General features: G+C 37.0%; 1 protein-coding gene across 7 annotated transcripts in view; it reads left to right on the top strand.

The window, feature by feature from the left end:
* The window catches only part of AVL9 (AVL9 cell migration associated), a 42902-nt gene that overhangs the window by 10677 nt on the left and 11937 nt on the right, over positions 1 to 20288 (top strand). For 5 of the 7 annotated variants that reach the window (XR_008465015.1, XR_008465014.1, XR_008465016.1 and 2 more), the window contains exons 2-10: positions 5357 to 5477; positions 7720 to 7805; positions 9533 to 9604; positions 10336 to 10425; positions 10790 to 10856; positions 11535 to 11575; positions 12673 to 12711; positions 16943 to 17012; positions 17640 to 18181. Coding sequence is in view for 4 of the 7 variants with exons in the window: in XM_054192541.1 (XP_054048516.1) it covers positions 5357 to 5477; positions 7720 to 7805; positions 9533 to 9604; positions 10336 to 10425; positions 10790 to 10856; positions 11535 to 11575; positions 12673 to 12711; positions 16943 to 17012; positions 17640 to 18181 (1128 nt within the window). In the remaining 3 variants the exon portion in view is untranslated. Of the gene's footprint in view, positions 1 to 2292; positions 2376 to 5356; positions 5478 to 7719; positions 7806 to 9532; positions 9605 to 10335; positions 10426 to 10789; positions 10857 to 11534; positions 11576 to 12672; positions 12712 to 16942; positions 17013 to 17639; positions 18182 to 20288 lie in introns of all 7 variants that reach the window. The other 2 variants (XM_054192542.1, XM_054192540.1) reach the window with 2 other exon arrangements.

Raw genomic sequence — 20288 nt, forward strand, 5'->3', positions numbered from 1 at the left:
CTGGATCTGGCTATGCTAGGACTAGTATGCCAAGAAAGCTTTTAAAAACTTTTTAAAATCCCTACTTCAAGTAAAGAACAAACACTCAATGCTCAACATCCTTCTGCTTTTTTGTTCTTATTTTCTTTCTTAAATGAGAGAAGAAGAATTGGTATCCTCAAAATGAAATGGGTGTAAAATTATTTGTGAAGGGGAAAGTTGTTGTAAATGGGAATGTAATGAGGTTTTTTTTTGCCGGTCTCCTCTTCCTCATTTGAAGCAATTATTCTACCTATTGGTGCAATACAAGCAATGGGGGAGATCATCAAAGCAATAGTTCAGAGAATGGAGTGGGTTTGCTCCCTTTAAGTTATATCCCGCAACTTACTGAAGGCATCCTTGTCTTTAACATAATAGTCACTCTAAATATTTCAGATTTTTTGTAGAGATTTGAGATTAAATCTTCTCTCCATTGAACCAATGGAAAAACTTATTTGGCTCCAGAATTTTTTTCGTTTCTAGTCTGAAGAGAAACATTCCAAAATACCCATGTTAAAAAGGGGAGCTTATATTGTGACTGTGCTGAGTAAGAGGGGTTAACTTGTACGTGGAGTAGTTCAAAGATGTGACAGTAGATGGAGCAGGCAGGATGGGGAGTTTATACTGATTTGCCAGCATATTTTAAGTTATCGCTGTTTAGTGTTCCACTGAGGATCTTACTCTTGCCGTGATTGCAAACACTTAACACTTTTCACAGATAACACTCTTCACAAACAACCTTACCTGTGTATAAAGTTCACCAAAAATTAATGCCAACTACCCGTTTAATGTTTGAGTGTGATAGTTTAGGTGGACATGCACATATATTTTGGAAATTTTTATCAATGTCTTTTTTTAAACTCTCTCCTGATTGCGTGCTTGTAATTTAGTAGAAGACAGTATCAATGCGTTTCTTAAAGAAATACTATCATTTAGTTAGCTCCTAAATGTAGGAACTGAAGTACATTTTTCCTTGCCTGCACTCATTTTTTCTTACTGTGAGTTAATGAATGTCTAGTAAATTTATTCTGGCTCGGAAGTCCCTTTAAAGACAAGGAACCAAAACAGATTGCTTGGACTTTTTTTTTTATTGCACAAACAAGATAGGACTGTGTACCAGTAGGTGCTTTGCATCCAAACTGCGAGATTCAGTACAAACTGCATATAAAGGGTTAGTTAATGCAGCAGAATTGCAGAAAAATAAAAATGTCACTTACAGAAATTCAGTTGTACTTCATTTTAGGGAATTTTTAAAAATTATATTTTATTTTCACTTGATAATCCACAAGAGTTGAAATACTTTGTGTAGTGAAGAGCACAGTTACTTATTTCTCCACTAAATCATAACACAATATTCTGTATTGATTTTAGTTCTGAAATTCATCAAGAGCTATCTGCTTACAGAACAAGACAATCTGAACAGGCAGAAAGCATTGCTGTCAAAACCTCTTGACAGGCATAATATTTCCAGCTGTAGTGAAGATACCTGACACTTGGAAGAGTCAGAAGTTAGTGGAGATTCTAGTTCATGTTTTATGTAGTTTATCCAGAAGTCTCTGAGGAGTTCAGCTTTGAATTTGAATTTCATTTTATCGAGGAGTCTTTTCTTAATTCACTTGAGGAGACAAAAAACTGTAAAATATGTTCCAACAGTCAGCTGTGAAAACCTGCATGTATTTTTTTTTGTTCCTGTTGACTACAGAGCTTTATTAATAGACTTTATTTCTCATATTTGCAGGCATTTTTTGTAATGCATATATGTGTTAATGGCAAACAGGGAAATTGAAGTGCATGTTTATACATGCATATATGTATGGATTTAGGTAAAAATCCATTGTATTTAAATAAAAAATGAGCTCCTCTTTCTTCATTCTCTGAAGAGGGAGGGGAAAAAAAGAAAGGGGAAAAAAAAAAGAGACGTGAGACAGGTCTCTTGCAGTCGTGTCCTCATGTCATGGTCGGTCTTGGGTTTAAAGTGGAAGATGAGAAAAAAATAACTTTTTTTTTTAAGTTGCCTTAACTAGGAACACTATACTGTACATATTACACACACAGGCTGAGAGAAGAATTTTACTGAGGCTCCAGATGTTGAAATACTTGGAAGTGATTGAACTGAAATTCTCTCTACCCCATTATTATCACATTTGTACGTGTGCACTGCTCAGCTTCAAGATTTTCAAGAACTGTGGGGTTTTGGCTTTTTTTTTTTTCCCAAAGGCTACTCAATGTTCTTATAATACTTTGGTTTTGAAATGATGTTTTTTCTATGCAAAGGATTCCTAACTGCAACTGATGCAAGTCTGCAAACTGAGCTGCAGAAATCAAGCAGGATGTCTAGAAGATGGGGAACAGTTAGGGTGAGTTTCATCTGCATTAATTCAGTCATCTGCAAGTTAGACTTAGAAGTTTAAGCTAGTGCTCTTCAGAGACGATGGAAAGAAACAGATCAGATGAATCATCTCTGCAGGTGTCTTTTTTTCTCTGACTATGCAGAATGCTTAGGAAAACTGGCTCAGTGATCCTTTATGATATCTAGTCAGATGACATGAATCCCACCTGCAGTGAGTACTTGTGAAAAAGTTTTGACTTAACTCTTTGAAATTAAATCACTGGGAACTCTTAAGTCAGAGGAGAGTTAGGAGGAAGCTCTCCAGGGCATTGCATGCTGTCTTTGCCGTTGGATTATCCTTTTTCTTTTTCCTGATTTTCTTGTTGCTTCTACCCTTTCAGTTTCTGCAATATGAGACGGTACTTCTGCAAGCAGCAATCTGTTAAACTACACAAATGTGATTTCTCCTCAGAAACTTCCTACATGGATCCTCTTGGGGAGGGGGAGAAATAATATGTCATAATGTAAATCAGGTCTATCATGAAGTATATATGTAAAATAGATGATTTAAGGTTACTTAAGCAATCTTAATTTAGCTTTATCTGAGTTATTGTGATTTTTCTCTTACTTATACTCTCTTATACTCTCTATATTAGAACATGTATTTTTGAAAGAAGCCGACTAATACAAAACAAGATTATCATCAGTGTCACTAACGCCTGTTCAGTTTGTTGAATTTGGAACAGTCAGAGCCTGCAGAAATCCCTGTTGCTGGGAGTATCTGATTGCAGCTGAGGTGTTGACAGCATATTGTGAGCTGGAACAAAGTAGTTCTTCAGCAAATTTCACACTGTCAAAAGAATACAGGAGCCAGATGTCTTAGCTTTATTCCGGACTTGAAAAAGGAGTATTCCTTAATGAATACATGTTTTTCATATAGCTTGAATTGTCCTACCCTTTTTTCCTTTAAATATATCTTCTAATTCATTATTTTGGTTGGAATGTAATTCTGTGCTTGGAAACAACGATGTCTTATATCCTCAATTACAGTATTTCCCTGTCAGGAATGATGATTTGAAGGTAGTCACTGAAATACAAGGGACCCAGGTTTCCTCTGTATTCGATGGAATGAAGCTCCTGCAGAGGGCGAATCGAACCCCTCTCTATTGGCCATGCCATGAACTAAAATACCTGATTCAGGACATTTGTGTAGAGGCTCTCTGTCAGTATCTATGTTTTAAAACTTAGGAACTGTGCTTTATTTATTGCTAAGGTTACTCCTCCTGCAAGAATCCAGTAATAGTTGTGTAAACAGTTTTTTGAGCCAGACAGTTTGAATCTGGACAGCATTGAATTTTATGGTACAGTCCTCTTCTGTGTTGCAAATATTTACATGAAGCTTCTAACATTTTTTTTTTTTTTTTTTTTTTTAATAATCTGTGGTTTGAAAAGGATAGCAGGGAACTCTCAGGATTTATGTGTGTACTAAATGGCAGGCAGTTTCTCAGCTCCTTGTATGGATGCCAGTTCCAGTGTTTGTCTCCTTTGGAGGTCGGATGCTCTTCTGTTTTGCTAAATGCTGTGTTTTGTTTAAAAGGCTGTATGGATTCCTGGTAACTAACTACAAGTCAACATCTGGATTCCCTCCTCCTCCTGCCAAAATTAATCCTTTTTCTGTTGTGTGTCTCTTTTTCCACCCTCTTAATTATTCTTTGTGGGTTACTTACCTTTAGCTCAGGACTTCGGTCGTTCACCAGACCTTTATTTTTTTGTGTGTGGATATTTTCAAGATCTCTTTTATAATGCGAGGAATAAGAATACTTGAAATTGATACAGGAAGTAGCAAGTCTGATTCCTCTTGGGGTTTTCTTGTCCTTCATGCTTTTTTCCAAGTTGGCAACAGTTGTAGAAAGAGTGACACCATGTGTTAAGGTGAAGAATTTCACTTTTCTTGATTTATTTCCTATTTCTTCTTTAGTACTCTCATTCTTTACAGCATTTATATTTAATCGTCCATCAAATGTTAAGATTTTCTGTATGCTTGCTTCGTCATGCTTTTTTATTTTTCATGTATGCATACATGGAAAATTTCCATGTATACATTTTACAGCTTGCTAGTTTATTGTTATATGTCCTTCAAGAGAAGTTGCAGTATCTTTAAACAATTTCTTTTACTAAAAATTTGTGTTTAGATTTTTTTCAGTAACTTAAAAAAATGCACGTTTGGAAAAAAGAGTTGGTGAAAGTGCTGGAAACCCAGAGGTGTCTCCACAGGAAAAGAATATGAAAAGACAGTAGTGTGAAGATGCTCATTATGAAGATCTGTGGTAGACTTGTAGTGCAGTGTGAGGAGTAGAAAGGTTGTCCCTATTACTAGGAAGAAGAGGTAAATGGCAAATAAATGAATGGTGAAATTGAAAGGCAGGATTTCTTGGGGGAAGGAAAAGGAGGTACCTTAGGCCAGTGTGTAGCACGCATTGCAGTCAAGGGCATAAAAATATTTAAAAGCAGTATTTTGCTGTTAGTACAGTTTCTGAGATTATTCAGCACCGATTAGGGTAAAATAGAGGCTTGCATGTGTTAGAGTGTTACCTAGTCATGAGCACTTGAGGGGCTGAGAAGCCAAATCTGATTTCAGGATGCTGCACCTGCAGTGTCAGCAGGGGTCAATGGGCTGCTGGCTACGTGCATACAGGGGAGAAGGTATTTGGCTGCTGAGCAATGTATTCTGGTTGAACATCTGCTTCATATTTCTCTTGAGGAAAAGGTACTAGGCTGGATGGAAGCACTGTAGAAGCCAAATCTGCCCAGGGCCTATCAGTTAGACCACACGTGAGTCAGTCTATGGGTGCTTTGGAGGATGAGACAAGGAATGCTAGTAGGAAGAAAAGCTTTGTTTCATGCCATTGTTAAAGAAAAGATGCTAGGCTGAAGCACAGAGGCTTGCTTGTTTGGTAACAGTAATATATTCTCTCTTTGCCTCCCCTCTATGTTTATTTGTTTGTTTAGGTGGAATTTTCCTATCCTCCCCTAAAACGTGGAGAAGGACATGACAGCCAGAGTTTACCAGAGGAATGGAAATACTTGCCATTTCTCGCGTTACCAGATGGTGCTCACAACTATCAGGAAGGTAAGAAACAAGAGAGGAAGTTGTATGTACTACTTCAGCTGCAGGCAAAAGAAAAATCCAGATACCTAAACAGTTGATCAACAATTTTTTTCACTATTAGACTTCCTGTACTTTTTGTTTAAGCTGCAAAATACACTGGCAATGATATGCTGCTTCAGAGTTCAAAATGAAAGTAGATCATATAGGTGTACCTCCTACGTGAAGAAGTCAGATGTCAATAAAAGTTACATATCACTTGTGTGTACTCCTAGCACAAAAAAAAAAAAAGGCTACTGGCTTTCTCAGAAGTTCTTTGAAGGGGAAAAAAGCTCTTGAGTAAAACCTCATCCAGTTTTGAGGTAAGGGAAAAATTAAATTCCAAAATTCAGTTTTGTAATGTATGTAGTCATTATGGTTTTATTTTTTATCCTCCGCTAATTTAGAGATTCTTAGAATGACATACAAGTCATTCAATGACTGTAAAATGACATATTTTGGAAATGTAACGGGCAGGCACAAGAGCTTTAGTGTATTTGTCAGCAGAATGAAGACAGAATGAATCCTTTGCCACATAGTTACCAGCAAGTTCACTGCAGTTATTTTTGTGTGTGTAGTATTGTATTTATTTCTTTGTTTATTTGACAGCAGTTCAGTTCATCATTGTGACATTTATATACATGTTCAGTTGTTTCATCTTTTTTTCTGAACAGCAGTAAACAAGGAAGTCACTTAAAAGAGCAAAATCACAGAAACCCTTTAATAAGATTTTTTTTTTAACTTGATGCACTTAGTTTCCTAATTCTCCAGCTTCCAGAGACCTCATTTGGAAGCAAAGGAAGTGATATCAAAATAATCCCCTTACCAGCAGCAATAAGAGTTTCTCTGACTGTGCATGACTTTTATTCAATTTCTGTGTTGTTAAATGCATAACGAGCAGTAGGCTGCATTCAAAGCCAGGAAAATCATTTGCAGCTGCACTTACCTGTTCCCTCTTGGCTCATTACCATCCCAATTAATGCTTAACTTTGAGCATTTTCATTGCTGCAGTAAAAGATTATCAATATGTATTTTTTTGGTAAGGAAAAAAAAAAAAATTGGTAACAAAACTGATGTATATCCTTGGATTTTGCAGGCAAAAATACACATGAACTTGAAACAGGCAAATATGTTTCAGATAATAGTTATGTTACGTTTACTGTAACTTTATTAGATATCTATTTTTGAGTTTTAGACTAATTCCCCACTAAAGTGATAGTTGTATTTTTGCAAAGAGGATGTCTTGGTACAGGAAATAGCCTTCAAGGCTTTCTAAACCCTAGGTGATCACCATAATATAAATATACTTGTTCAAGGGAATAAGCCTTCTTACAGACAGTCCCTCTTTCTGTTGGACTTAATGAACAAAAGAGACAATCCCATATGCATTTTGTTACTATAAAGCAAATAAAAAATTAGTAGTTGGTTTCAAAAGAGATTTCACTCATGTTTTGAAATGCAGTCATAGTGTCTTCTCCTTTACTTAGGATTTAGCAACTTTTTTTGCAGTATCAGCAAGTGAGTGTGTATACACTGTGTGTATATGTATGTGTGTATGTATCTCAAGCCATAAAAGCCTTTCTTTTGTCATGCTTTATAGATATTTTTTTCTTTAATGTCACACTTGCATAGAGACAGTAATTATTTTGTGTGAGACTAGGATTCAGAATCCTTTTTCTTTGTATAGTGGTGCTGCTGCATTGATATCTACCGTGGTAGTGGTAGCAGCTACTCTAATCTTTCAACTGTGTATACCACCTTGGTGGTTTTTTTTTCCCTGTCTTCATTGCATTTCCCCAATGGCAACACACTCCAACTGTACACTTTGCCTCGTAGTCACTTGTCTTTGCTCTTCCATACTGAATTCGGAAAGCAGCGTGCCTGTAGGTTTCAGTGGTGCTTCTCTGCTGTTGAAAGCTTCTTCTGAGAACCTGTCAGCGGGCTTATAGGAGCTTGGTCGGGCTAAACGTGAGGTTGTTGTCAGAGTATCCATATCAGCACAGCTGGAGCTTCTTCCACAAAGCATCTTTCAATTTGGAAACTAATTTGGGTGCAGGAGTAGCTTTATAGATGACTCTTTTCTTCCTTCTTTTTTTTTTTTCTAAAGTCTTAGAAAACAAGTGTAACAGCATTTTCAGCAGTAAACCTTTTATAAATAAGTAATGCTGAAAATAAAAATACTGAGCTCTTGTTAGTGACTTATGGAACAGTCTTTTCTTTTTCATAGATACCGTTTTTTTCCATCTGCCGCCGAGATGTGGGGATCGAACCACAGTATATGGCGTCTCTTGCTATAGGCAGATTGAAGCGAAGGTAACTTTCCAAATTGTGAATTATATTAATGAAATAATAGACTTGATGCATTAATGACTCTAAAATTCACTGGCTTGCATTACACCAACAGTCAAACTGTGTGATCAGCTTACATTAAAAATCTATTAAAATGTGCACAGTAGGTAGCTACAGAACTTGAGAATTATTTCTTTCCCTTACATCAGCAAGCATATTGTGATCTTTTGAAATGTTCAAGGCAATTGAAAAATATGTTTTGGTTCTTGAGACCTAATACAGGTATCAGCACCAAGTAGCAAAGTGATGCTTACAGTCTGTCAGGCAGCCAAGTCATGTTTCCTCTTGGGTGGAAAAAGTTGAAATTTCTCCAGTGTGTGACCATGAAGAATTTTAGAGTATTTCCTGGGATCTGACCATGCAATTGTAGCAATGTTTCTCTTCACGTACCTCCTTTGCCAAAAGTACATTTGCAGAGTAGACCAGAATCTTCCCACTCATTGTAGCTGCTTACTGAACTGAACTTTTAGCAGTAAAGCTGAAAATTTGATGAGACCTACAGTCTGCACCTGATCACACTGAGGAAATCACATACTTATCTACTAGAATCTGCTAGTAGTAGTTACTACTTTCCTAAAGTAATAACGATAGTATGATCTGGGCACTTAAAATTGAGAAGTTATTACAAATTCCTTTAAAAATTACTCCCCTTTTCCAGTGAAATGCCAAGAATCTGGAATGCCATTTGAGTTTTAAATGAGTCTTGTGTTCAGAAGACGTAAGTTATGTACTCTGTTTTAGTGTTAATCATACCTCGATTATATTTCAAGTTCCTGTTTATACTATAGGAGAAATTTTAAATGTGCAGATTTTAATTCCATTTTTTTAAACTAAATCCATGTTGATTTAGTTCACTCATTATCTTTGCAGCCAGCCTTCACTGTATTCTGTGATTTAGAGTCTTGCTCTATTTAACTATGCAACAACTTGGCTTTATTGTGCTCTTGATTCCAGTTTATGCTGTTTAGTAACCAATTAAGAAGATAAATAGATGTTTAAAATGAACTCATTGGGACAAGTAGACTATAAAACAATGTGTTTCATATGACAGCTCTAGCACTCTTTCCATCTGCCCTTGATGTGTGGGCTGCGGTCCGCACACTTGCTGTTTTGTACAATTAATGAATACTTGGCTGTATTTCTTTCTAGGTCTGCTGTTAAATGCGGTGGGACCATTTGGTCTGGCTGAGAATGTAGTTGATTTCTGCAGATGATACCTCCTTTATTTTATGGGTTGCTCAAAGAAAATCCTCAAGTATAAAGCAAACAATTTCTAGGCAAAGACTTTTCAACATGGTCCATTTGCACAGATGACGTTACAGAAGAATGAGTGGTGTGTTGTGGCTTCTCTTCCATTACGTTGCCATGAGTTAAAATGCCATTGCCTTTTCCAGGGCTATTGCCTTTTTCTCATGCTAGTGTCTTTTAAACAGTCCTCTGCCTCTCCACGGCTGTATTTCGATCTTTGCTGGCCACAGTGAGATGAGAACACAACTCTGAAATAACAGTGTTATGAGCGTTTTTACTAGGTAAGGGCATACCGTTACATGGTTTGGATATTCCACCATTGAAGGCAGTCAGTTTTAGGATTTTGTTTAAATTGGGGGGTGGTAAGTGGCCGCTGGACCCGTGAAAGAATTCTTTTTGAAATTGTGTGTGGATAAAAATACTGTAATACTTCTGTTTCTTAGGCATTAAAGGTACGGCAAGCAGACATCACCCGAGAAACGGTACAGAAAAGTGTCTGTGTTCTCAGTCAGCTGGTAAGAATGTTTCTTTAACTCCCAAAACACTTTCAAATAACATATTAAACATATGATTTGTTTTCCATATTCTTGTTTGGAACTTTTGGCTCCAAACATCTCTCTTTAAATCATTGCAGAGGACAACAAAATACTGAAGTAAAATTGAATCGGAAGGCTACGGCATTTGAGTTAACGGCCTTGAATTGGTATCTCCTTGTAGCAGTAATTGTAAAAGTGGCCGCCTGTTGTCAGGTACCAGGATATCTGTTTGCACTTTTGATCATTCTTAAGTGCTACTAACTTTATTCCATATAGTAGGATTGAGAGGTTTGGCCATTGGAGAGAGTGCTATTGACAATTATAAAGAGAATTTAAGATAATCACACACACAGCGTACTCTTGTTTTGAAAGAACATCTTTTATTTCTACCTATTTAGCAAAAGCTACTGGTCGCCAGGCAGGGAACAGAAATTCTTTCTGTGCTTAAAGCTGAAGAAATAACTCTTGCTGGAGCTGCACGAGCAGTGTTAAAGCAGGAAAGTTTTCCAGAAAGATGTTCATTGATGGTATGGTACATGGATATGTAAAGAAAACAGAATTATCATTTAAAATGAGGACAGGAGTTAGCAACTAAGGAGTGCCCCTCCATGAATTCTGTGTGTAATAATGTGTCTATATTGCAAGATAAGAATGGGAGAGTGACTAAGTAAGTTTACTTCACTTGCTTTTGTGTTTGTTTTTCTTCCAAGCCTTTGTATGGGTTACTTCAGGCAAAGCTGCAACTTATTACACATGCGTATTTTGAAGAAAAAGACTTCTCGCAAATTTCAATTCTAAAGGTAACTTTTAAGTGATAGCCGCACAAAACAAAACTTTCAGTGTAAGGCTATGGACTTTAGTGGTTTTAATTAATGCTCAGCTATTCCATTTGCATAGGTTACGCAGTTATTCAGCTCTTGTAATAACTTAACATGAACTAAATGAACTACCCTCATCTTACAGAGGGTCAACTTTCTGATTTGTAATGAACTACAAGAATGAGCGTGATTGTCAGCCTGTGTCTCCAGTGACTCCATTAGTAAAATTTTACTTTCTTTCTGCAATAAGACTTTGAAATCCTTGAAATAAAATTTATTCCAGATTTTGTGTGACCATGTGCCATTAACAGCTTCTGGGGTTTTTTGCCTTTGTTCTAACTTACAGGAACTTTACGATCATATGAATAGTTCCTTGGGCAGTACTTTGCTAGAAGGGTCACAAGTTTATCTTGGTAAGTGACTTTTTTTGTACAAGCGTCAGAGATAATGTTGCGCTAATCAACACATTCCCTTCCTGAGCTAATTTGTTTATGTGTGTTAACAGATGAAGCACCAGAGGTCTGTGTGCCTGCACAGTATTCTGTTATGCGTTTCTTTATTACTGGATTCAAATTAATGTCAAATGAATGTAGTGTTGCTTTCATAATAGGAGTTAGTTGTAGGTTGAAAACGATGTTACCGCTTAACCTAAGAGCCTGTCAAGCAACTGCTTGGCTGCTTTTGGGAAACAGTACCTTCTTAATTTTTAGATGGAACTATTTCAAGGTGTGGAGTGCTCAAGCTTTCATCTACCTGTTATTTGGAATATCTCCCATTTGATTCTGACTCCTCCCTCTGTTTTCTGAATGCACAGTGTAGTATTTCCTTTGGTGTTTCCATAATGCTGTGTGGCAGCCAACAGGAGTAACTCAGAGGGTGACTATTCAAATTATTATTGTCTCCATTGTAGATTTAACTCTTTCTCCTGCTCAAAAGAAATAATTTGATATGAGTTCTGCTATTGAAACAACCAGGTTCACATAGAACGCATAATGGGTGTCTCCCTCCTCCTGAGAAGTGGTGACAAGAAGTAAATTAGTATCTGTACTAGCTACTAAACTGTAATAATTGCTCTCTTTTTGGTGTCTCAGGTCTCTCTCCTAGGGATCTTGTTCTTCACTTTAGACACAAGGTAGGCGTTCTCTGCTGAATATATAAAGTACAGTCCTTATTTTGTGGAGTAAAATGCTTTGTGAGGAACTGAAAAATAAACATGTCTAGATATATATGAGCTAGGAATAAGAAGGCTTTTTCACAAGTACTCCTGGTTACAGCCTCCTGATTTCCCTTCCCCTTCTGCCTACATGACTAGAATGAAAGTATGTTCTAGACTGAGAAGTTTTGTCTGTCCGATGGATTCCCTGGAGATTTCTAGGTTTGTGTGACATTTCTTGAGTCCAGTCCAAAAGTGCAAACAGTATCTCAGTCATGGTCTTGTTTCTGTTTCCTGCTTCTTGTCAGATAGAGGAATATTGCTAAAGTCGCAACTTGGAGCATTTTTCCCTGTATCTTGTAATTTTTGCAGCTTCTGCCATCTTAGAACCTGAGGGGACTTGCACCTCTCCTCCTTTTTCCTAATGACTATTGAAACTGAGTGTGTATCCTATAGCTAAGGCACAAATAGCATTTGGAATCTTTTATTAACTGAGAAGCATCAAGGAAAAAAATTTGAGAATCTGGATTTCGTAGTGTATTTGCGCCTGCTCAGTAGATTTTGGAGGTAGATTTCATTTTTGTTTAACTTCAGATGTCTCCCAATCATGCCGCAGAAGCGTCTGTGTTTTTTCTTTGTAGAGAGTCTGGACAGCCACTTCTGATCTAGATGTCTCATCTGTAGATGCCTAAAATTAGTGAGATGAATGCTATTCTTAGTATTTTGCCAGATTCTCTTTCATATTTCTTTGGAGGACCTCTTTTATGCAGTTTACTGTTTTTTAAAATTCTGGAGTTACACAACATGCTATTTCAGATAAGCTTTGTATGATTCAAATTACACAATTCTTGTTTGTGAAGGTTTTTCTTTGTGCATTTCAGATGCTATTTTAAAATGAGTGCTCAGGTGGAGAAAGGGTATTGGAACACTGTTTTTCACTGGTCAAATGTATTTGATCATTTGAGAGTTATGCAGTGATTAGCACAAGATCTTGAATAAGAGATTATGCTTGTATGGCACTTTTGATAAATGGCACTGGTTAACTCACCATGGTTTTGCTTTTTGTGTTTTTTCAGGTCTTGATCCTTTTTAAATTGATTCTTCTAGAGAAAAAGGTAATGTTTTGTAGGCTGAGGCAGGTAATTGAAATAGAAATGCAATTGTTAAATTTTTTTCATATGAAGTTATGTAGATTATACTAGTGAAAAACAAAGTAAAATCAACTGAAATAAAAGTATCTGAAGTCATATCAACAACTTTGCATCCATGTATAAATTGGGAAATTATGCTAAAAGTAACTGCTGTGTGCTGACGTATAAATTTTTCTCCACTTCTGTCCACACTCCACCTTATTGATAGCTGTCCCAGCCAAAATAAAATGTGATTCAGTGTGAGCAGAGAAACTTAACATATTAGAACAGATAGGAAAGGATATACATAATGTGAACAGGTACCCGTGCGAAGGAACCAATAGGAAATGCTTGTACCTAAAAGGGAGCGTACAGCTTTACAGGGATTCAGTAAGTAGAACTTCTGGTTTTAGGCATACCAAAGGAAATGAGTGCTAGGAGTATCCTTCGGACCTGGATTGCATGGACACCTGCAGGAGACAATGTGAAGAGCCGTATCTGTTAGGTCAGGCTGAACTCAGGTTATAAATTAGTAAAAACTGTTGAATTCTAGACTCAGTGTTTTCTTTGGGCTACCTTACTGTTTGTCGTGGTTTCATCTGGGATAGAGTTAATTTTCCTAGTGGTAGCTGTGTTTTGGATTTAGTACGAGAAAAATGTTGATAACACATACAGTTTTAGTTTTTGCTAGGTACTGTATATATTAAGGATTTTTTTTCAGCTTCCCATAGAAGCTGAGTGGGAGCGTAGACAGGACAAGCTGGCCAAAGGAATATTGCATCCATAGACATCACACTACGTATATAAATGGGGATTGGCCGGGAGACAGGGATCTGTGATTGCTGCTCGGGACGGTCTGGGCAATCAATCACCAGGTGGCAAACAATTGCATTGCATCACTCATTTTGTATATTGTTTTACCATTATTATTATTTCCTCTTCTGTTATTGTTCTATTAAACTGTCTTTATCTCAACGCATGAGGTTTTTTCTTTTTTTTTTTCCCCTCTTCTCACTATCCTACTGGTCGGGGGAGGGGAATGAGTGAATAGCTATGTTGTCCTAGTTGCCTGCTGGGGTTAAACCATGAACTGCCTCAGAAGAACTTCAGTGGAATATGCAAAATGTACAAGCAGATGTGCAATAGTAGATATGTGTGTTTTTCTTCTCTGTATATATTAGTACCCTGGAACAAGAACTTTCAGTGAAATGACTATGTATCAGCTCCTAGACAAGTTTATGCAGGGATTATTTTTTTGTTTGCTTTTTTAAAAATTTTTTGTTTAAAGTTTTGTTTCAGTTTCCTAAATTTCACTTTTTCTTCAGTGAACCTGCCGTGTTAAAACCCAGCTTCTTCACAGTGCTGAGAAGGAATATTAGAATTTCCTCTTAGCTGCAACTGGAAAGTCAGTAGGACTTAATCTATAAGATATCAAAACAATTGCGGGCTCTTTGATTTCGGTTGGTTTTTTTTTAAAGTTTATATTAAAGACCTAGGTATCTTTTGTGAGGCAGTAAATATGGCTTTTAAAAATAGAAGTAGCAGCTTCTGCAAAGTTTTTGCATTTGTCACTTAATTCAGCAAGCTAGATATACCTTGACAGTTCTAAGTATTTATTGATGAGAATAAATGCAGTTTCTGCATTAGAGAGCCATATGCTAAAGAGTGCTATATTAAAGGCTATGCAAAAGGTATACTTGAGAAAATATGATTACGGCATAGTAGGAGTACATATGTAGAAATTTATGTAATCAAGATTTGATAAGCAAGCCTTTTCCCAAAAATAATTTAATGCGTTCTGAAAGTCTACAGTGATTGTTATTTTTTTTTAAACCATAAGTGGAAAAAATATTTACCAGTTCAGATTTTGTAAATTATCTCTACTGATCTGCTTAAAAACTTATGATAGCATTTCATCAGGTCAGTTGAGCATTTAGGCATATGTAAACAAAATACTGAGCCACAGTTCTTTTCGAAGCTGCTCAAACCACAAGATGTAATTGCACAGGAAGAGGGGAGAGGGAGGGTTTCCCAAGCATGTTCATATGACTCAAACATATGAAATTGTTTTAAAAATAACTGGCTGCTTATTGAATAAACCTGCAGGTTGCTTTGTTTTGGTTTTTTGCTAAGCTCAAACAGGAAGACAACACTTACAGTTTCAAAAGGAAGAGTTTTGGTTTTCTGGCACTGCCTGTTTTCTGGCAGGTGTTAAGGTTCCAGAATAACTGTGGGAATCTGTATGTTCAAAGACTTAAATATAATATGCAAGAAGCCACTAGTAATGTCCGTTTTCCTTGAGCTGAAAAATGCCACAGACTGATTTCCTTTAATCCTCAGCAATTTGATTGATGCCTTTCCACAGGCTAAAGGAATTTTTTTTTTTTTCCACCTCTCAGCTGTTATTAAGCTGGACAACTACTTCCAGATGGTGATCATTTGACTTTCTGCTGCCAGGACCACCCAATTTGCTGATGTAAATGTTGTAGGTCATATAGCACGGTTGGGAGGGGTAAGGAAGTGTGCACCCACGTAGACAGAAAGATGGCAGAGGGACTTGATGGAACAAATATAGAAAAGTACTTGGCCTAAGTAAGCGATATACCCAAACAAAACCCTAGACTGAAATAGATTTCTTGAAAACAAGGTACTTCTTTATAGATTTTATTATTTCTGTAGGCTTAAAAATAAGTTTGGCTAGCAATACATGATATCTGAGAATCTAAATCTGTAGGGCTGTCGTAGGGTTTCTGTTGTAGTTCCTTGCTGTTATATCCTGCATCTTTCATCTGTGCCCTATAGAGCAGCATCTTAAAGGAAGACTATTCCCATTGGAGTCAGATGAAATACTTTCCTTGGATGAGCTGCTTTTTCTTCTTACCATGCTTTTTCTGTGGCTGTTGCAATTTGAGTTCACCTCTCTTGAACACAGAAAAAAGAAAAATTGTGCAAGATAATATACATAGTCTATTTCTAGATGAAGTACCATTAAATATTGCTTGGTATGTGTTAGGACTGCATAGGTCTTTCTCTTGCTTCCATCAATTTACTAGCTTGTAGACTTGTAAATACAAGTGGAAGATGAGTTATTATTCATCAGTCACTTCTGAAGTATCTTCCTAGCTTACAGCAGAAGCCTTTTATTAAGTCTTAAGCCCGCAAACTTGCACTTTTAATTTCTTCGTATACCTATTAAATTGGCCTGCAAAGCCATCAAGCTGGATCATTCTGTATTCCTTTGCATTGTTGATTCCTTGTAATGCTCATGTATTTTTTTACTGGTATTGTGCTGCTTGAGGATGTAAGAATGGCATTGTTAAACAAGTTGACTTTCATGGGGGTTTTTTAGTTTTGTGTTGGGTGGTGGGTTTTGGGTTTTTTTTCCTTTCCTCCCCCCTGAAAGCCTGTCTCAGAGGAACTCCAGTAGTAATATTCAGTCTGCCTTGTGTTTCTTTTTTCATTGCTAGCCTTTGACACCCCCGTTTTGAATTCCTAAGTAATCTACTAATCCCAGTCTCTCTGATTTAATTAAGGAGATTCTGGTTTCCCATGTTATGCCTTAAGTGCTTTACCAAAGTTTTTATCAGTCATGTCTTCTGCTTCCAAACAAAATCTTCTTTTTTTTTCTTTTTTTTTAGCATAGGAAGATACCTGTAATAAATGCATGTTGCATTTATCCTGTTTTTCATTTATCTGCGTATCTTTAATATATTTTCTTAGAAGAGATGTTTTTGCGTGGGTTTTTGTCAGAATTTTGGAATGGAGGTTATTTGGCCTCTGATTTATAACAGAGATTTTTAAAGTACTACAAATGAACAAGAATTTATGTGGCGTGCCAGGAACAACTTTTTTGTGTCAGTCATTCAGTAACTGGATCAATTCGGGGAAAATACCTGAATGACTGACAGAAAAATCTGAATGATTGGCAAGTATATATTATGTACACGTATGTGTGTGTATATAACATATGTATTGCAAATAGTATAAAATATAAGGATACAATAGAAATATTAAAATAGTTACTTTGAACTGTTGTGAGAGCTTTTTTTGGTAAGCAGACTTTCTAAAATAACATAAAAAGCAGTGCCTTGAATAGTTTGCATGCTATCTTTGTCATGCTTAAGTTTAACTTTATTTTTCTCATTCTCTCCTCCCTAATTCCCCTTTTCTCTCTTGCACACTCTCTTCCCACCACCCCCCTCCCTTCTGCCACCAGGTGCTGTTTTATATTTCTCCAGTAAATAGATTGGTGGGAGCTCTGATGACTGTCCTGTCACTCTTTCCTGGTAAGAAGAGAAGTTTGGACTTCTTTCTATATGCTTTCTGGTGATAACTGAGACTGGCTATACTGTTTCATTTGGAAAAATACTTACGTGACAATAGAGTTCTGTTGGTATGTTGCCTGAAAAATGGGTGATTTTATGCACGTTCCATGTACTATGCACACATCTCCTAATACTTTCTACTTGCATTCTACGAGTTATTTCTTATGCTTAATTGGAGCCACTGGATTTTCTGTGTTGCCTGTGGGTAATGTAGATGGGATGCTTAAGAAGTCACACATTCCTGTCAAGTTCCTTAAAAACAAAAATACAAACCTCTCTCTTCCTTCTACATGCGCTCTTCAAAAAAAGAAAAGTAAAAAAAAAAAAACCACAAACAAACAAAACCAAAACCCCTAACCTTGCTAATTCTTAACTTCTGACCAGTCTTCTTGAAGCTAAAACTTTCTTTAGGAAAGTGTGGGGTTTGGGTTATTTTTAACACACCCCACACCCTCGTTCCCCCATAGTGGTGTTTTGAAATAAGTGATTTCTGCTGTGCAGACAAGAGCACGTTGTTCATTTTCTTTAACAAAAGTCACTTAAATTTCTATTGAGATGCTGATACTCACGTGTGCTATTACTTTCCAGGTATGATTGAACACGGTCTTACTGACTGTTCACAGTATAGACCAAGAAAGAGTATATCAGAAGATGCTGGCTTGCAGGAAAATACACCACGGTTATCTGACTCTGTGTCTGCTGCTGAAACTTCAAATACAAACTTGGGAATGGGAGAGGGAGGCAGGAAGATGGCAGGAAACCATTCAGTGGAAGGTCAAAAAGCAAACGTGCCTTTTTCCCAGTCAGAGAAGACTTGGAATGGAGCTCAGTCCTCCAATGGTACTGTGCAGCGCTTGAAAGTTCCTTCCCGCACTTCTCCAGCATCCTCTGAAAGTGACTGGGAGACCTTAGATCCTAGCATTTTGGAGGAGTCTAATTTGAAAGAAGGAGAACGTGAAAATATAGCATCAGAACAGGCTGAAAATCTTGCGAGCGAAGGCATGAGCTCAGAAAGCCTTCCAATCACTGTGCAGCCCCAAGCAAATACAGGACACATGGTGCTTGTTCCAGGACTGATATCTGGGTTGGAAGAGGACCAGTATGGTATGCCGTTGGCTATTTTTACAAAGGTAAACACGTTGTTCATGCTACCTGTTAACTCATAAAGACATCTGTTTTTCAGAAGTGGCTAATAATTTTGGTTACCCAACTCCAAATGGACAGTAGGTACTACAAAACATGTAAGTACAGTCTTTGGCCAGTGACTGTGTTCCCAGGCAGGTGGAAAGTGTGAGTGCGCGTCTGAGAGGGGTGTGTGCACGCACACATGCATTCCACTTTTCTTTCAAATGTATACTTGCATACTATTTGCAGTTGTACTTCATAGTAACCTGCAACCCCGCTGTGGTTAAAAAATGGTACGTATCAGTAACTGCTGCTCTCTTTTACTCCGAAGAATTGTTGATCTAACCTATATGGGGCAAGATCAGAGTACTTAAGAAGGGTTTAGATACCTTAATATAAACTAAGATTCAGAAAGCTGTATCTTAGCTGAAATGAAAGCCTATGTTTTTCTCTCTTAATTTTTATATATATATAAATATATATGTATTTATAAATGTCTATGTGTGTATATATGCACAAAATGTGTACCTAAATGTGTGTATGTATACATATACATAGACAATTTTTTTTAATATATTTTTATATATATATACATATAACTTCACCCTTCTTTACATGATAACTTTTCCTGGTTGTCTGTGGTTCTTTCCGAGGGCATGGTGCTGAGCTGCTGAATTTTAAGCTCGTGCTGATGCCTAACTGAACTCCCGGTATTCCAGAGTTTCTCTAAGGACTTTGATGGGCACTGTCAGATAACAAACAATACATTTACTAGGGCTGGTTTCCCATAAAAAACAGGGAAAATGCATCACTTTTAAAGAGACTTTTGTCAGTAAAAGAAGTGATGTAATACATTTTTTTTGGTTTGGTTTTAATGTAATAGTCTTTTAGATGAACCACTGCCCAGAAAGTAGAAGATTCAGACTTATTTCCTCAAGCTGATGAGGTTCAAAGTGGCATTTCTTCCTTTGGAGGTGCTTATTTGCATTTCCTTGCAGAATGTTGTATTTGATGATTGTGTTTGAGCCTTGCACAATAGCTTTCATTGGAAATGGTACGCTATGTGGGCCCAAGTGAGCAGCTCCAATGTCGTTGCCCTGTATTGCCTCACATCACTGTTAGAAGTGCTTTTTCAACAAGGATCTGCAGTCTGGTGTTTGTCCTTATGGTCTGACTAATCAAAAGAATTGGCTGTAAATTGTATTCAGTCTAGTTCTATTGAAAACACTGGATTGGAAGCAAGAAAAAAATAATTGATAAGAGGGCCTAGGAGTGCAAATTTAGTTTGCTACTAAGCTCATAAAATGGAAAAGTAAACAATTTTAAGGAAGCTGACAGTTTCTACGTGTTTACCTTCTGTTCCACAGTGGCACTTTTCATTTGAATTCATCCAATGTAATTAGAGCAGAAAGGGCTTTACGTATCTAAGTTAGCAGAAAAACGTGATTCAAAGTTATCGTTTAACCACTTACTGGAAAGTTTAAATCTCTCTTAGAGCTCTCATCTCAGGGTGGTTTTATGCCATGCCATGGGAAGACTGAGAAATCTGACAAACTTGAATGGGAGGAGATTTGGCATAATACTGTATCCAAGTACACCAGAGCATAAGAAAAATAGGTTGTGATGCTTGTTTCTTTAGTACCAGTTCTATAAGATCTAATACTCATTTCACTTGCACGCTTTTAAAAAGAATGGAACATGTCCATGGAAATAAAAGTTATGTTTACAGAGAAATGTGAATTTGGGAACTGACACTTGATACTTCAAATAGTGAAAGCTATCCAAGACGTAGCTATCTGAGTATACAGTAATTAAACCTTCCTTTGCTAGCTTCTTAAGACATATTTTTTTGAAAATTTTCCATTTTAGATTGGTGACTCCTCTCAAAGCGCTGTTGTTCCTTTGACACAGACTGTTTTCAGCCAATACGTGCCTGTCATCTGGAAAGCCATCCCTGTGTCTAATATAACAAAATGGAACAGTTGCGCTCCTTTCTTCATATGTTTCCAGTTACCATGTACTGTGTGATAAAGTGCACGTGCTCTTTGTTTCTGCCCAGTATGCCGTTAGCCCTTCTGGGTTTCTACTAGTGAATAAATAAATTGCTTTGTG

The sequence above is a fragment of the Rissa tridactyla genome, chromosome 2 (genome assembly GCF_028500815.1).
Source record: "Rissa tridactyla isolate bRisTri1 chromosome 2, bRisTri1.patW.cur.20221130, whole genome shotgun sequence".
Classification (NCBI taxonomy): domain Eukaryota; kingdom Metazoa; phylum Chordata; class Aves; order Charadriiformes; family Laridae; genus Rissa; species Rissa tridactyla.